General features: G+C 33.2%; 1 protein-coding gene across 18 annotated transcripts in view; it reads right to left on the reverse strand.

The window, feature by feature from the left end:
- PPFIA2 (PPFI scaffold protein A2) overlaps nt 1–17,327 on the reverse strand; it is a 475,838-nt gene that overhangs the window by 83,980 nt on the left and 374,531 nt on the right. For 10 of the 18 annotated variants that reach the window (XM_077845638.1, XM_077845653.1, XM_077845643.1 and 7 more), the window contains 7 exons: nt 17,125–17,211; nt 16,614–16,697; nt 16,231–16,362; nt 14,533–14,595; nt 10,379–10,470; nt 4,851–4,986; nt 2,788–3,008 (listed from right to left, as the gene is read on the reverse strand). In XM_077845638.1, the coding sequence (XP_077701764.1) occupies nt 2,788–3,008; nt 4,851–4,986; nt 10,379–10,470; nt 14,533–14,595; nt 16,231–16,362; nt 16,614–16,697; nt 17,125–17,211 (815 nt within the window). The remainder of the gene's footprint in view (nt 1–2,787; nt 3,009–4,850; nt 4,987–10,378; nt 10,471–14,532; nt 14,596–16,230; nt 16,363–16,613; nt 16,698–17,124; nt 17,212–17,327) is intronic. The other 8 variants (XM_077845656.1, XM_077845654.1, XM_077845651.1 and 5 more) reach the window with 1 other exon arrangement.

A 17,327-nucleotide genomic window follows, 5' to 3' on the forward strand; every position in this document is an offset into this window, starting at 1 on the left:
TTTTATTTCTTCTTTAATTTCTCCACTAATTTTTAATTTAGTAGCATGTTATTTAACTGCCATGTATTTGTGCTCTTTCTAGGTTTTTCTTTTGGCTGATTTCTACTTTCATAGTGTTGTGGTAAAAAAAGATGCATCGTATGGCTTTGATCTTTTTGAATTTGTTGATTTGTTTTGTGGTTTAATATGTGATCTCCTCTGGAGAATGTTCCATATGCACCAAAAAAAAATGTGTATTCTGTTGTTTTAGGATGGAATGTTCTGAATATATCTGTTAAATCCAGCTGGTCCAGTGTGTCATTCAAAGCTACTGTTTCCTTCTTGATTTTCTGTTTGGATGATCCATCCATTGAGTTAAGTTCAAGTCCCCTCTATTATCATATTACTATAGTTTAGTTTCTTTATGTTTATTATTAACTGTTTTACATATCTGGGTGCTCCTGTCTTGGGTGCATATTTATAATTGTTATATCTTCTTGTAGGATTTTCTCCTTTATTTATTATATAGTGTCTTTGTCTCTTGTTAATAGTCTTTGCCTTAAAGTCAAGTCAATTTTTCTGATGTAAGTATTGCTACCCTGGTTTCCCTTGACATCCAGTTGCAAGATAAATATTCCTCCATTTCTTCACTTTCTTCGGTGATACACTTGGATTCCTCTCTCTTTATTCTTTGCATACCCATTACTGATTTCTGATTTGTGGTTACCATTAGAAGTCTATATTAAGTTGATAGTTACTTATGTTTGAACCCATTCTTAATTCACTTCACACCACATTTTAGGTATATGGTGTCATATTTTACATCCTTTTATTTTGTGAGTCCCACAACTAATTTTTACAGATATATTCTACCTTTATTTGTGGAATTTTTTCTTCCAGTCTTCAGATCATTTTCTGGATTATTTACACTGGTAGGAGTCTTACCTTGTTGTATCCATGGGATGAGGTGAGTTTATGGTCCTCCTACTCCACCATCTTCCCCTGCTGTCCAAGGTGCCTATTTCTTTTGAATATTTCTATATACTTGAATTGTATGTACTTCTTAATTTCTTACAAATTAAAAACTATATTAAATACATTATTAGGGTCAGCAAGGAAACATATAAAAGGGTATGAACTTAATTAGTCAAGGCCAAGATTATAACTGGGCTTTACTATCCTAATCTAAGAAAGTTGAGTTCGGAGGGACATACATTGTTACTGAAGGTGTGTGTATATATTTTCAGTGAAAACAAAATCACAGAGATACATACTTGATTTCAAAACTATCCAGTGTGTCAAATCAGCTCCATAGCATTAAAAAGTGTGATTCAGTTTGAATTTATGTTCTGTATTATTTTTTCTATTTATACTAATCAAATATTCAGGAAACACTTATTATTTATCAAGAAAAGTATCATGATGTGGATATAAAACGTGAGAAAAACAAGATACAATTCTTGTTTTTACATAATTTAAAATCTAATGAAGGTAAGGGACTGACGGACAGTAAAATGAACTGAAGGACAAAACATGGGATGGCGGTTATGTTCATGGTAGGAGTAAAGAGGGTGAAAAATTAGGGCATGATGGTGTGGAATGAGGAGAATGTTCCAGAAAAAAGGGACAGTAACCACAAAGGAGAGAGCAAGGAACATTTAAAGAATTGGAAGTCATGTATAATGGAACATGGAATCAGGTAGGTGGTAATGCTGAGGAAGGTGGGGCATTGTAGACAATATGGAATATTTTGTTCTTTGTCTTAAGAGCAACTGAAGCGTCTGTAAAAAGGTAACTTTACATAAGCACATTTGTAAAAAGTCTTCTCTTGCTGCAGTGTTACTCAGCATTAGATGGGAATCCAGACACCATGAGGAAACCAGGAAGAAAGTACTGTCATCTACATGAGAACCTATTATAATTTGCAATAGGCTAATGATAGTAGAGAACTGTATAGATGTGAATCATATTAGGACGCCAGCAGATTTAGCTAGAGTCAGAAAAACAAACCATGGCTCAAAATAGTGAAAACTATTCATCCTTTGAGAAAAAACTAGTTAGGATTAGTTTCCCAATACTTGGAAGACTGTAAATCCACCAGACACAGTTAGGTTCTTCACTGGGATTAGTAAAGTCAATGATAAAAAAAAAAAAAAAAAAAAAGAGACTACTAATGTCATTAGGATTTAAGAAAGTATATATTAAGTTAAAATTGGAAATTATCAACATTTCTCAATGTTTGAATTGTTTACTTGTACAACTTCAACTTGATAATGTAATAATCTACTCTTTGGAAACCATCTGTTATCCAGTGTGGTGATAAGTGTATTTTTTCGCATCTAGTATGAAATAATTCAGTCCTAGTTAATTTCACTCTGATGTCTAAATACTTTTAAAGAGCTACCCGCACATTAATCACATGTTATTTAGTACCTTTATGACAGTGTTAAATGTACCTTAGGAAGGTACCTTATTATCATAAATATCATTTAAATAATAAATTTTAATGTAAAAAGTGCCTTCAAATTCATCAGAGAATATTTTATCTTTATTCTTTTACATTGCTCTAATATCATTAGTTGGCATATGTTTCATGTATGTTCCTTATAAAAACTGTCCTAATTTTATACAGGACATGTACAGATAACCTGGGAATATTATGAAAATGCATTTTGATTCAGTAGGTACAGTGTGAGTATGAGATTCTGCAGTTCCAATAAGTTCTCAGATGATGCCAGTGCCTCTGGTCTAATTATGACATTTTTAGTATCAAGGTCTTCTAACCCCTTAAAAAAAAATTGAACTCACCGGATTTCTTTGTTGATGGCATCTAATTGTTCCTGAAGCATCATGGCTAGAGTCTGGGCATCAGAATGACCACTTGGGGAGAGAAGATCCATTGAACTAAAAATAGTTTCTCTGTCATCATCATCAATATCAGACATTTCTGTGTCACTTTCAAAAGGGTGGCTGCTTAGCACTCCAATTTGCTGAGTTCTATTCCACTCATGATCTCCAAGAGATTTCACCTGTGTGGTAAATATAAGAGTAATTATCCTATGTATCATACTGCTCATTATCAAAGCACTATTCTGAAAAATATCAACAAAAGGCACACATGCCTTTATAATTAACCTAGGAAAAAAGTTGATTATTACCATTTTAATGTATTATTTTTATAAAATATTTCATTGGCATCTGAAGTAATTGGCAGAAATTGTTAGCATGAACATCAAGAATTTTCACAGGAATGATGATGATAACCTTAAGTATGATTTCCAGTTCAACCCCAACTCAACATTTAAAGCATCTATGTCTGAAACATTTTTCCTTCTTTCCAAATATAACAATCTGTATTCACTTGTATTGAGGCATTTCCATCTCTTTTACTAATTAGTCTTACTTACACGTTCTTATTATAGGCTGATACTACAAATATTATCACACAAGTCATATAATAATTCTCTTCCCAACCCTCATTTACATAGATTCTTACAAAGTATAATTAAAATAATATTGAAAAGTGATTTAATTTCATCTCCACTGCTCTGATCACTTAAATGGTTCACTGATTTTTTTTTAAGCCCAAGGCACACTAATTTATAGGACTATGGTTTTTTATTTGATATAATAAATCCCTCATGTGAATGAAAATCTTTTTTTTTTTTTTTTTTTTTTTTGTAAGTAATCTCTACACTCCATGTGGGGCTAAAAGTTATGACCCAGAGATCAAGAGTTGCATGTTCTACTGACTGAGCCAGCCAGGTGCCCCGATACAAATCCTCAGTAACCTATCTGCCAGTGTCTTTCAAAGCTGGGATCTGAGGATAGGGGCGGAAGGGATGTGAGAGAGGACCTAGAGTTTTTTGCATTTTAAAAAATTGGTTTTTATTTTTGTGGTGATGTAAAATGATTTTTGGTGGGGGACCACATGATATTTCCCAGAGTACTTATTTAATATTTAAGGACCTGAATTAGCATTTGTTACAAATTGTTTTGGTACCAAGCAGCACTAATTTATTTATCATCTAAAAATGAGAAAAGAACTAAGATGGACTTCATTTATTCTTCATTTTTTCACTTCTTATTCATTCATTTAAGAGATATTGAATGCCTGCTATGAGGGATGACACAGGTACCAATTAAAAAACATAGGGTATCAAGAACCTGTGTACAAATAAGGACAAGTAGGTTATATAGTATTCAACAGATAAAGGTGGTTGGGAAGAACAAACAATACTTAAGTCACAAAGGAACTAAATTACTTCTCTGTAAAATTCAACTATAAATTGACAATATACATAGCTTACAAACTGAATAAAGACTCGCACCTGAGTTTATCATGAAGAGTTCTCTATAACACTTTCAATAGTTTATGTACAGTTTCTTCAAAGTTTTATTAAAATAGTAATTATAATTAAAATATTTAATCCATTTTAATTGACAATATGAAAATCACTGTGTAAGTCAAGCCAAGCAAAAGTCCATTTGTTTAGCAATACAGCATAAGGGATTAAAAAAAACCGTGGAATTTGAAACCACATAAATAGAGGTTCAAGTTTTGACTCTATCACTTTGCTGGCTGTATAATGTTGAACACTTAAAATTTCTGAGCTTCATTTTTTTCTATGTCTGAAGCTAGTATAAAAATAGCGCCAAATTCATAAGGTTATGTGGACACACCTGGGAAGGCTTAGTTCAACTTCTGGCACCTAGCAGCGGTTTTACATAAGTTATAAAAATATGTCATGTGTCACACTTGAAACTAAAATTTCTAGCGTTTTGAATTCTCTCATATTAAAATTCTATCCAAGATGGAGCAGTATATTTACTTAGAATCATCAAAGACTTGAAATAAAAAAAAAAATAACCTTTGCCTCATCTCTTCGTACACCCATGCGGCCTCTCCTGGGTCTTCTTATTACTTTAGTTGTCCTGTAATCAGACTGGCTGTCCACAAGGGAACCAACGGAATACCGCAACTCAGCTGAGGTGTCTAGATGAGTTCTAGAAAAAGGAAAAAAAAAAAAAAGGCAATATGCAATGTAACTAATCTCAAAACTTAAACTTCCCAGAAAATCACTATCATTTGCTTAACTGTCAGTAAAGAATAAAGCATAAACTCTCAAGAAAAAAGAAAAAAAATTCAAGGAATTGTCATGACTCTTTAAGATCTCTTCTGAGGCTTGTGTCAGAAATTCTGGTCCCAGGTCCATTCTTGAAAGTTAAGTGGATTTTCTGTTTAGAATATAAAAAAGAAAACCCTGCCTATTCATTAATTATCATTTTCAACTGTGGTAGTAAAATGAGATGTGTTAAGACTGACAACTAAGATCCATTGGCTTCAATTCTGGCAATACTCTTTAGTTCAACTACTTAGTGTACAGATCAATATATGTTGTTTATTGTTGTACCTGTTGTAAATATTCCCTACTAATCTAACAGTAAAATGTGTATACTTTAGGGGTTCTAGAATTCTCTATTTTTCAGAGTTCTACTATGGAAATTAATAAAATACTTAAAATCAGATTGACTCAAGGTTAATAAACTTATTTTTAAATAAAATAGGATTTCAGCTTTTGATAAGACATTGTTTCAAAAAGATAACGAAAAATCTTTTGATAAGCACATTTGAGTCTGAAATCTGCTCAGAGATGAAGTAGTTGGAAAATTCCAACTGAAAAATACTATCACACTGATTTTCAATAACCATGATAATAAAGTATACTGTAATCAAAGTGTAATAAAGGTTTCCCTAGACAAATTATTTCTATATAGATTTACAACAAATTCAGTTTATTGCTATAATAATGATGATAACAGTGACAGCTTGATGTCCTATAAAATGATCAATTGTCAGTAGAAAATATGCTTAATGCTGTATTTTCTCTGGAACTGGGGCTCCTGATGATCTACGCTCTTTCTATTAGTTCTCTGTGGAAAAAGTAAAGGAAAAAAACCAAACAATTCCAAATGATTGGCAAGATTAGAAAAGGGTAGGTAGAAGGGAGAAAAAATAAGGGGAAATATCAGAAAGGGAGACAGAATATGAAAGATTCCTAACTCTGAGAAACAAACTAGGGGTGGTGGAAGGGGAGGTGGGCGGGGTTGGGGGTGACTGGGTGGTGGGCACTTGACGGGATGAGCACTGGGTGTTATTCTGTATGTTGACAAATTGAACACCAATAAAAAATAAATTTATTAACACCCCCCTCCAAAAAAAAGAAGAGAAAAGGGTAGGTAAAGTCTAGTTTCTGCAACAGTAGAAGACATTGACTTAACTGATGGAAATCCTTGTTTTGTCAAATAGAACTTTAAAGCAAATGAACTAAGAAATCATCCACTAAGCAGAGGACAGATATTGTTTTTTTTTTATAGAGGTGAACTTGAAATTTAATCAAGCAAACTGGTTTTATTATGGATTAGTCATATATAAAAACTAACGAACCAGGTCATACTCATAAATAGGCCTCTATAACAGAGCCTATGTTTTATGAAGACAAAGGCCAGACTTTTAGTCACCACTGTATGCTTAAGGGGGTATTCCTAGCATAAATAAACACTTGATAAATACTGGTAAGATAATGAATCAATGAAATTAATTATAATACAGTCTAAACTATCTACTTCAGAATATTCTGGGTACCTTTTGCCTGTCACTGTTTGGGTAGTGTCTTTATGGTCATCAGAGTGGAGATTCTAAAATTATAACTCATCATCCTAGGAGTATCATTTTCTTGTTTTCTCTCTCAACTCCAGGCCATTTATAAAAACATGAACCAAAATGCAAATCTGCTCCTATTGAGACAGCACTTAAAACTCTTCAAGGGCCTTTTACAAGGCCCTCCACAATCTAGAACTCTCCTACTTTCTAGCTTCACTTCTAGTTACTGCCTCCTGTCTCTCTCCATCTAGCCATATTGATTTCTTTTCAATTTCTCAAACAACTCACACTTTCCTCTGATCCCGAGCCTTTGAACATACTGTCCTTTCTGCTGCAAATAGTCTTCACGAATTTAAGTGTTTAACATTTTTAATGTCTCAGATTAAAATTCCCGTTGTCTTATACTACTGTAGCCCCTGGTATTCCCTTTACTGTAATAGTCCTCATAGTATCCCTGTATTTCCCATTTGAAACATGTATTCATCATCACTATTACCACTATATCCCCATTGCACAGTTTCTTGCAAGTAGAAAGTGCTTAATTGATCTTGAAAGAACAAAGACCTGAACCAACATCAACTGTAGAGGAGCTCATTGCTTATACTTCATCTAAAGCCATTACTTCTCACCTGTCTCCTTTTATTCAGCTCTGTGAGCCACTTTACTAACAGAAATCAGAGGCAATATTTCCATATATTTCAACTTTTAAATAATTTTCGGTGTACAATATTTAGTCACTTGGAGGTCAAAGTTACAATATAGTCACTGGTTCTTTTAGACAAGAACCTGTGCAGTTTCCTCACCTGAATCTTCTGTTACTCTTGCATATAACCTCACCAAAGAACTTCCATAGACAAATCAAGTCTGAATTTTCTTAAAGAACATCTTTTATCCATCTCTCTGCTTCCTGCTATATCTTCCATTGTCCCTTCCAATGACCCAGATCCTACCTTTTTCAGAGTTGAGCCAAATCAGACTTTCTCCAGCCATTCTGGAACTCAATTTATTATTCTCAGATGAGGTACTAGTAGAGAATATGTTACTGATATTCACTAACTTTAGCTCCTCTCTTCCTACCGTATCTGCCTGTAAGATCAATGACATTCTCATGCATCTTCTCTCCTTTATTATGTCTTTTTAAAAAGATTTTATTTATTTATTTATTTATTTATTTATTTATTTATTTATTTATTTATGAGAGACACAGAGAGAGAGGCAGAGACACAGGCAGAGGGAGAAGCAGGCTCCATGCAGGGAGCCCGATGCGGGACTTGATGGCGGGACTCCAGGATCACACCCTGAGCCGAAGGCAGGCGCTAAACTGCTGAGCCACCCAGGCATCCCCTTATTATGACCTTTTAAATTGTGTACTCAGAAGCATGAATGTTTGATAAGTAATTGCTGTTCAATAAATACTGTTATCCTATAACATACTATAAATTCCATCCTGTCCGTTTATCTATCAATAGTTCCTATAATATTGTATATTTGTGATTTACTGTTTATAAAACCCTTTGCTCACCTCGCAAAGCAAGCTTGTGAGATAGTCATATTATTTTATACACAATTCATATAAAATACATATAAAATTTGAACTTATTAAGGAAAACGGGCTTTCCAAAATCAAACAGCTAGTAATTAATTTGTCTCAGATCTAGGAATGTTGGTCTTCTTATTCTTGGTCTAGTTTTGTTTCTACTACAGGTGTTGTATCAAAGAAATTTGTTCGTATGTTGTTTCCAAGTTTCCACGATGATCCTTCATTGTGGATAAAAGTCACATTATTAGGCTGTCCATGATGACTCATTGCAGTGATGAACCTTGAGACAATACTTCTACAACTCTTGTTTTTTCTTTTTTCCCCAAGGATACATATGTATATATTTAATTCCAGTATAATTAATGTACAGTGTTATACTAATTTCAGGTGTACAATATAATGATTCAACAATTTTATACATTACTCAGTACTCATCATGATAAGTTTACTCTTAATCTTCTTCACCTGTTTCACCCTTCTACTAACCCTCCTTTCCTTTGGTAACCACCAGTTTGTTCTCTATTTTTAACAGTCTTGTTTTTTGTTTGGCTCTTCCCCTCCCTCACTCACCCTTTTATTATACAACCCTGTATTTCTAAGACCAAAGCTCAAAAATCCAACAAAACGGCCATTTGGTTCCATTAAAAAACACTAAATTTGTTGACTTGTTGATGCTCATTCTATGTATTTACTCTGTTGATATTTTATCAGCTCTTCTCTTCATCAACACCATCATCATCATCATCTCTGTCACCATGTGAATATGTATCATTAAATTGATAGTTTTAGTTCAGATACATAAATCATAACAGAGCATTTAGAAAAATAAACATGATTTTCTAAATTAAAGACTTACATTTTGAAAAGTTATTTGGGTGTTTTTATGCCTGCAGAACTGTGTTTCTTATATTAAATTGAAGGTAGAAATACTCAAAATACTGAACCTTATTTTTATTAATACTTTACATTAAAGAGAATATAAGCACCTTTATTTTTATTAATACTTAAATCATTACTTTTATTAATACTTACATTAAAGAGAATATAAGCACCTTTAGAATTTTTTAAATTTTGATCTTTCCTGAGTATCTGAAAAATGCTTTATTAGGTATTCATTCATTCAATGATACCTATTGAGAGTATAATATACTAATGCTTGTTTGTTTATTTGTTTTAGGTACTGAGATTATAGCAACCAAAAAACCCCCAAAATTCCAGCCCCTGTGGAGCTAACATTCTTAGGATAAACATGAGACCAAGAAAAATGGACTTCTAGAAGTCTTCAGTGGTCAAAAGTTTCAATTAGCTGATGTGATTGTCTTGTCTAATAAATAAATGATCAAATGAGTAAATCCTTGTAGGATTTCTTATTCACTTTAAATAAAAGGCCCTAAGCACCAAAAAAATTTATATGTGAATCATCAAGATTGATCCATCTATCTAGAGAGTAAATAATTATGTCACTGCTTCTTTCTTTCAACATGAGGAATTGAGTCAAAGAAGATGAGTATGGCTAAATTTATTTGTTTTTAAAACATGTATAATTTCTCCTTCACTCTGTATTTGCAACTGACTAAACAAAACAGGCAGGTGCTCAAGGACCATAGTCAACGATATTTCTTTCGTAACATTAAGCATTGAAAACATTTCTGGGGATCCCTGGTGGCGCAGCGGTTTGGCGCCTGCTTTTGGCCCAGGGTGCGATCCTGGAGACCCGGGATCGAGTCCCACATCGGGCTCCCGGTGCATGGAGCCTGCTTCTCCCTCTGCCTGTGTCTCTGCCTCTCTCTCTCTCTCTGTGACTATCATAAATAAATAAATTAAAAAAAAAAAAAGAAAACATTTCTGTGTGTAGAGAAAAGAGGTGTTGCCTCTTTCTGGAATAAGATGTGATTGCCTTATATACAGTTTCATTTCACCAATTTAGATTTTTTTATGTATTTGTAGCTATATAACTAAATGAATAATACAAAAGGTAATAATTTAAATTATTATTATGTATTTGAAGGACAGATTACTAAATTAGAGAATTATTTCTGAATATAGAAACAGTAAATCAGTAATGGAGTAAACATAGGGCAAGACCTGCTGAGCAATAAGAGGTACTTATTTATTTTATTTGAGGCAATAGGAAATCATAAGGATTTCATATTTATTTTTGATGAGCTATAGATAGCATTTTAGTTTAATGTTACCTTGATATTGTGGGTTCAATTAAAGAGCCAGTTCTCATTTTCAATTGGTCAAGTTCGGATCTCAGCTTTTCAATTTCTTCTGCTAATCTTTCCTAAAAACCAAAGAAATTTTACTGAGAAGATATGTAAATGCCAATAATACCAACATTCAATTATGATAAACCAAGCTAACAAGCTTAATGGCTTTTTTAAAATATAAAACTGATGGATATATTTTTATTAAAGATTATTAGACATGACAGTAAAATATGTCTAAATTTTTCCTTATAATGAAAATGTGAATATCAGAAATCAGTAATAAATTATCTATAATATCTGACCTTCATTAATCCTAAATTTTTGCAAACATACAGGAATACTAAGATCATGACTAGCTATGTATACATTACTTCAAAATGCAGTCATAATGAGAGCCAGTTCAAAAAATACAGAAAAGGTCTTATTTATGTAGTAAGTGAAGGACTTTGATTATTTTATAAGCAGAGTAGTGCACATGGATAAAGGAGAAAGAAAAATGGATTAAAAAGATGTGGAAAAAATCATTACCTGATACAAATTAAAATTATCAGCTTGCCATTAGTAGTATTATTTGTACATCTGAAAATTTTCTCAGATTGGTATTACAGTTTCAGTCTGTAAATTTTTTGAGTGGTCTTATAGTCCTTAATTAAATGCTTATGTAAGCATTTAATTCTGTCTGCATGATTATAACTTTTATAATGTTATAAAAATTTAAATGTATCCTTCTGGACTTTCTATTGCTCTTTATTTTTCCCATTTCAGCAGCCAATGCTTGACATTTTACTTGACTCATATTTCATTTCTCACTGTACTTTTTTGTTAATGTGGCTTTACCAATATTTCTCTCATCTTTTCTTCTTACTATCATCATTTTACTTTACATATTTTTTACTTTTTTTCTCTGCATTATTTCACCAGCTTCCACAGAGGTGGTGCTGACTTCATTCTCTTCTCTATACACTCTTCTGTAGTTGTGTCATTTTAATTTTTTTAAAAAATGTATTTATTTTAGAGAGAGAGAGAGAACATAAGCAGGAGGGGCAGAGGGAGAGAGAGAAAGAGAAAGAGAGAGAGAGAGAGAATCTTAAGTAGACTCTGTGCTGATTGTGGAGCCCAATGTGGGGCCCAATCTCAGGACCCTGAGATCATGACTTGAGCTGAAACCAAGAGTTGGTTGCTTAACTGACTGTGCCACCCAGGCACCCCTAGTTGTGTCATTAAAAAATACATATGATCAAATAAATCATTTGCCTAAGATATTCAATGGTTTCTTATTCCATTTATTAATTCATTTGTTAGCTATTTCCACAAATTATACATAAAGCACCTCTGTTGTGCTAAGCACTATGTTAAAATGGCAAAATAAAAAATTCCCTGTCCTCATATAATTTATAATCTAGTAAAAAAGACAATAAACAAATAGTATCTATAGGATGTTGTTAGGAAAAAGAAGATAAGAGAGTCATTCATGGAAGGGCTCTCCAATAAAGTGTTATTTGAGCAAAGATCTAAAGAAAGGGAGGGAGTTAAAAATAAATGAGAACGTCTTAGGAAAAGGCATAACAGGGCAAATGTGCCTTATTGGGAGGAGTATATTTGTTGAAGGAGTGGGCAAGGAAGTCACTCTGGCTGAATTGGACAGGTTAAAGAGAAAGACAGATAGGGAATAGATTTAGAAAAGTGTGTTTGCAGGACTGGGAAAGGGTAGTCTGGAAAGGCCTTGTCAACCATTTAAAAATCTTTAGCTTTTACTCTGATTGAGATTGGAAATGACTGAAGGATTTTTGAGCAGAGAGATGATATGATCACTCTAAGAGCAGTGAAATTGACTGTTGATTAAGATTGGGAGGAAGGGAAGAAATAAAATTATTACCGTTCATCCAAAAACATGGGCAAGACGATTGTGGCTTGGACACTAATGGTGTCAGAAAGAGAATGGCTGTATTTCAGTTATATCTTGAAGACATAACTAACAGAAGTTGCTATTGGACTGAATGTGGGGTATGAGATAATGAAAGGGGTCACGAATAACTCCAAGGTTAACCTGAGTAAGAGAAGGAGTTGTGATTTACTGAGAAGGCAGCTGCTGGTGTTCAGGGTGGAGGGACCGACTTGTGATGTCTGAGGTGCCAAAGTGTCCAAAAAAAGATACTACGTTGGCTTACATGAGCTCTCTCAGCAGAGAGGACCCAGTAGGTGATCTAAATTTGGAAATGTTCAGTATATAGATGGCATTTAAATCCGTGAGATCAGATGAGACTGAACTCAGGGACTGAACATGGAGAAGAAATTCGAAACCAGTCCTAGGAGTTTCAAATTTTGGAGATCAACATGATGCAGAGAAACAGTAAGAAGAGGTTGAACAGACAGGAGTTTTTGCTAATGATGTACAGTCAGTTATAGATTATGGAGTGGAAATTTGAGAAATTCTAGGCGATGTAGTTAGATGAGGAACAATGTTCAGCTGTATGGGATGATATTCAGAAATGAGATATGACCTGGGATTTGTTTCCTCTAGTTACTAGCATGAACAAGGGTGCAAAGCTTGGAATGTTTAGTTCTGCTGGTTGCTTCGGCAGATTGTTGAAGCTACAAGGCTTGGGTAGGTGGTGGGGGAGTGGGTTCTGGGGATCCTGCCAGGAGCACACAGAGCTTTGGATAACATAACATTGCATAACAGGACCAAATCCAAAATCCACAATCTGGCCACAACCTAGTTCTTTAACCACATACAAGTCACAGCAAACTTCCGGTGATTCAGCAAATCAATCATCTTTGTTTTTTCTCTGTGCTATTGCATGGGTTCCGTCCTCTGCCCAACCCTCTCTATTTGATTTTATATGCCTTCAAGGGCATATATGCCTGATGAAATGGCATCTCCCCTGTGTAGATTTTCTTAACAACCTCAGAAAGAATTAGATACTATCTTTCAGGCACCATCTTGTATTACGATAGCAGATCTATCTTTCAGGAGATGGTATATACTCTGACTGTGGGACCAAATAGTTTTAAATTAATAACATAATATGTATCATTCAGTGGGGCTAAATATACAATTGTTCTTTTTTTTAATCTTCATTCTCTCATCTTTTCCAATACTTTGCCTATGCCACACTATTGCCAGATCTTCCCTCCTTCCCTCCTTTGCTCCCTCTCTCTCTTCCTTCTCTTTTGTTCAGCACACATTTGTAGGTTACTTCTTAAATTAATGATTAGATGTTATTTGCCTATGCTAAACAAAATGAAGTCAGACACAACTGCTAACAGGAATGTATAGGCTAATGAAGGAGGAGAAGACATATTAGCAATTACAGCCTTTAGCATTTCATTATTTGGTCCTTATCTGCCTCTTCTATCCTACAATAAGAATAACTGACTCCAGCCAGACTGTTATGCTCATTATTATTTAAGATATCAAACTCCCTACTTACCCCCTCCCCACACAAAGCACCTGCAATCATGCCACATGCACTGTATTTGAAAAGCTTGCAGCCTAGTCCTACCTTTCTTTAAAGTTTTGTTGATTCACACCTTCCTGAGGCCTTATTTACAGCAGCCATGCATGGTGAGCTCCCCTACCTGTAGCTCTTACTGTTTCACTCATTTGACACTTGGCATCTGCTACTCTGCAACTCGCTGTTTTGTCAAAGGTATGTTCTCTCTCCTCAATTAGATTTTTCAGCTACTTTGGAGTTAGGATCTTGTTTACAAATATATAACTTAGCATAATTTATCATACAGAATAGATATTTAATACTTTTCTGCCAAAATGATACCTCAAACTAAAGACAAATTAGTGCATACATTTTTATTCCATTTGTATAAAACACAAAAAAATCAAAAGCATTTTTTTTTTCCTGTTAGAAGTCAAGACAGTGATTATCGTTTAAGGTAACATAATTGTACGTTAACATGAGGGGGGCTACCATAGTGTTGGTTTTTAGTGTGTTTAGTTTATAAAAATTCCTCACGCTTTTTCTATATGTGCACACTCTTCTGTATGCATAATATAAAAGTTAAAAATTTTCTAAACAGATAACATCCTAAACTTCTTTCTTATCAAATTTATTTTACAACAAAACATTCATCAGTGTAAAATAGAAAAATGGGTAAAATGTAAGTTTCCATTTTACCTTATCATGTAAAGATTCTTCTAGATTCTTTCTGAAAGTTTCTGATTCTTGAATTAAAACATTCTAAAGAAAAGAAAAAATAAAGAATTAACTAAACAGAAAATAATTAAATATGTAGATTAATTTTTTATTGCTCAAGAATCTTCTTTGATTCCTTCTCTTTGATTCCTTCTTTGGTGCAACTATTTCTTGGTTTCCGTGGAAACCAAATTTAAATAGAATCTTTAAACACGATACTTTAACATTTAGAAAAATACATAATTTAAGTGGGAAATGTTATTTTGTTCACTTGGATTGACGAGTGGAATAAATATTATCTTTTAAGCTATTTTTATTTTCCTCATCTCAGTCTTTTAAAATTTGAAATAATTAGGTTAATCTTAAAATGAGCATAAGTGAGTAATAGTGAAAAATATTAGCCAAAGTTGTATAGATAAAGAATTCAGATGAACTCATTTTTATTACTTAAAGAAAAAATAAATTATCAGATCATATTTTTGGAAAGTTTAATTTCTGGACTTCTATTTCAAAAACAGAATAATTAATTTCTAATGGTTAAATTATTAGAGAAATAAGAATCGAAATTTTAACTATTTACAAAACTGTTATATCTCATGATGTGGGAGTACGTTGTTTCATAGATATTTTTTTAAAATGTTGGCATGAAAATATTACTATTGTAAAAGCTTTAAACTTTTTAATATTTACTACAAAGCATGATTTAAAATAATGTATTATTATCTAATTTAATTTTAGTAAAATTAAACTAAGTGTGTAGCAATTGGCAAAGTGGCCATGCATTTGCAGTTGAATGGGAAGAAGGCATGCCTTGTCACTTTATAATGAGTAAATTAATCAGTCTACTTTAACAATTCCACAAATATTTTTTCCTATTTTAGTTTATTGTATGGATAAGGGGAAACCTGTAGCATAAGTAACGACTGGCATTCCTCTAAATTTCCAAGATGATTTGTCCACCTGGGTTTTAGCCCCTACCTTCATTTATACTCTGGAATTGGCAACCAGCTCACATAACTCGTGCTGGTCTGGTAGCTGCTATCAATGAGATGTATATAATTGTGAATGATATTATTGCACATTGTCAAGAAGAGCTTTTATTTATTTATTTTTTGAAACAATGCAGCTGAAACTATTGCATTACTTAACTCCGTACTGGGATTAATACTAGTTCTACTGGTAATATAAATTCACTCTTTCGGTTTTAAAACTTTTAGATTAGTAGTAGATTCAGTTACTCGAAACATTTGAATAGTTCAATGCAAGATGAATCCCCACATACTCCAAAATATTGGTTTTTGTCTTATCATTCTTTTTTTTGCACCCCAGGTGAAGGATAACTACAATATTTTATTCACAAAACACATTTTAATGCATTTATCTAGATGATCATGCTGATATGCAAGATTTACATACCATGCAGCATTTGTTATTCGTTTAAAAATTTATCTTATACATTTTTACAGAAACTACTTGTTCAATTTATTATTTATTTATTTATTTGTTTGTTTATTTATTTATTTATTTATTTCTTGTTCACTTCTAAGAATAAACCATATATACTTGAGGAAAATAAATGGATCTTCTGACCAGTACAATTAACGCAGCAGGGTATAAAACAACCATGATCATAAGAGCATTGCTAAACATTGATGTGATTCTACTCTCCTGTCATTTTACCTTCTCTTCTAGAGCGGCCATTCTTTCCTTTAAATGTAGTTGTAAGCGTTCATTGGATTCAGTCAGAAGTCTGTCCACAGTATCAGATAATCTTTTGTTGTGTTCCTCATTCATTTTCTCTCTTTGCCTAGCCTTACGTTCAGGAAAAAATAAATACATTTGACATAAAAGTCATTTACAAAAGTATTTTAAATTTTTCTAGTTTTAAAATGGGATTTCATTTTATGTCTGGTGTGATTACATTGGCAGAAACTTTTTTTTTCCTTTTAAATGCAGAGAGAATATTCATAAGATTTTAAATATAACCCATAATATAGAAAAACATTCATTTCTTACATGCCCATAAACTGATGATTGAGGGGAGAGGTTCTTGATATACATACTCTTTGAAGTTCTTGATTTTTCTCTTCAAGTTGACCTTCTAGATGTCTCATACGTTCCTCAATGTTTCCATGTCTCTCTTCAGCCTGTTAAGAAATATGAAAAACGTACCTGACCTGTAAGATTTGATTAACACTTTCCCTCTAAATAAATTGAAATAAAATGTAAAGCAAGCTACTACCAACTGCAAATGTAATTTTCAAAAAATAAACTTTCTTTAAACAGGCAGCTGAACAGCATTGCTTGAAATGTGTCAGCTACAAAGGCCTGTTACATCCAAGCATCAGCAAAACATTGGACTTATTTATGAGCAATGAAATCAGCCAAATGTAACATGCAGACTGTGCATGGTTTGAACACAAACCTGCCATTGTCCAATCTTAAGCTCCTGAAGCACTGAACTGCACAGATGGTTGATTATCAATAAATAAAAGTAACATAATTTTTATAAATGAAAAGAAAAACTTAGATGGATTCTATTTAGCAATAGAAAGTAAAGTCCAGTAGGACTACCTTCCTACGTATGGAGATCATTTCTTGTAGTTTAGCTTCCATAACATATTGATAATCATCAGATGAGGTAGAAGAGGTTGGATCAGACTAACAAGTCAAGGAAAAGGAGAGGGACAAAATTGAAAAATCAGAACTAAAGACACTGACACTGAACAGAACATAGCACAGAATGCTTAAAAGAAAAATGTGACAGCAAATTTAAT

This window comes from Canis aureus, chromosome 13 (assembly GCF_053574225.1).
Source record: "Canis aureus isolate CA01 chromosome 13, VMU_Caureus_v.1.0, whole genome shotgun sequence".
NCBI classification, from domain to species: Eukaryota; Metazoa; Chordata; class Mammalia; order Carnivora; family Canidae; genus Canis; species Canis aureus.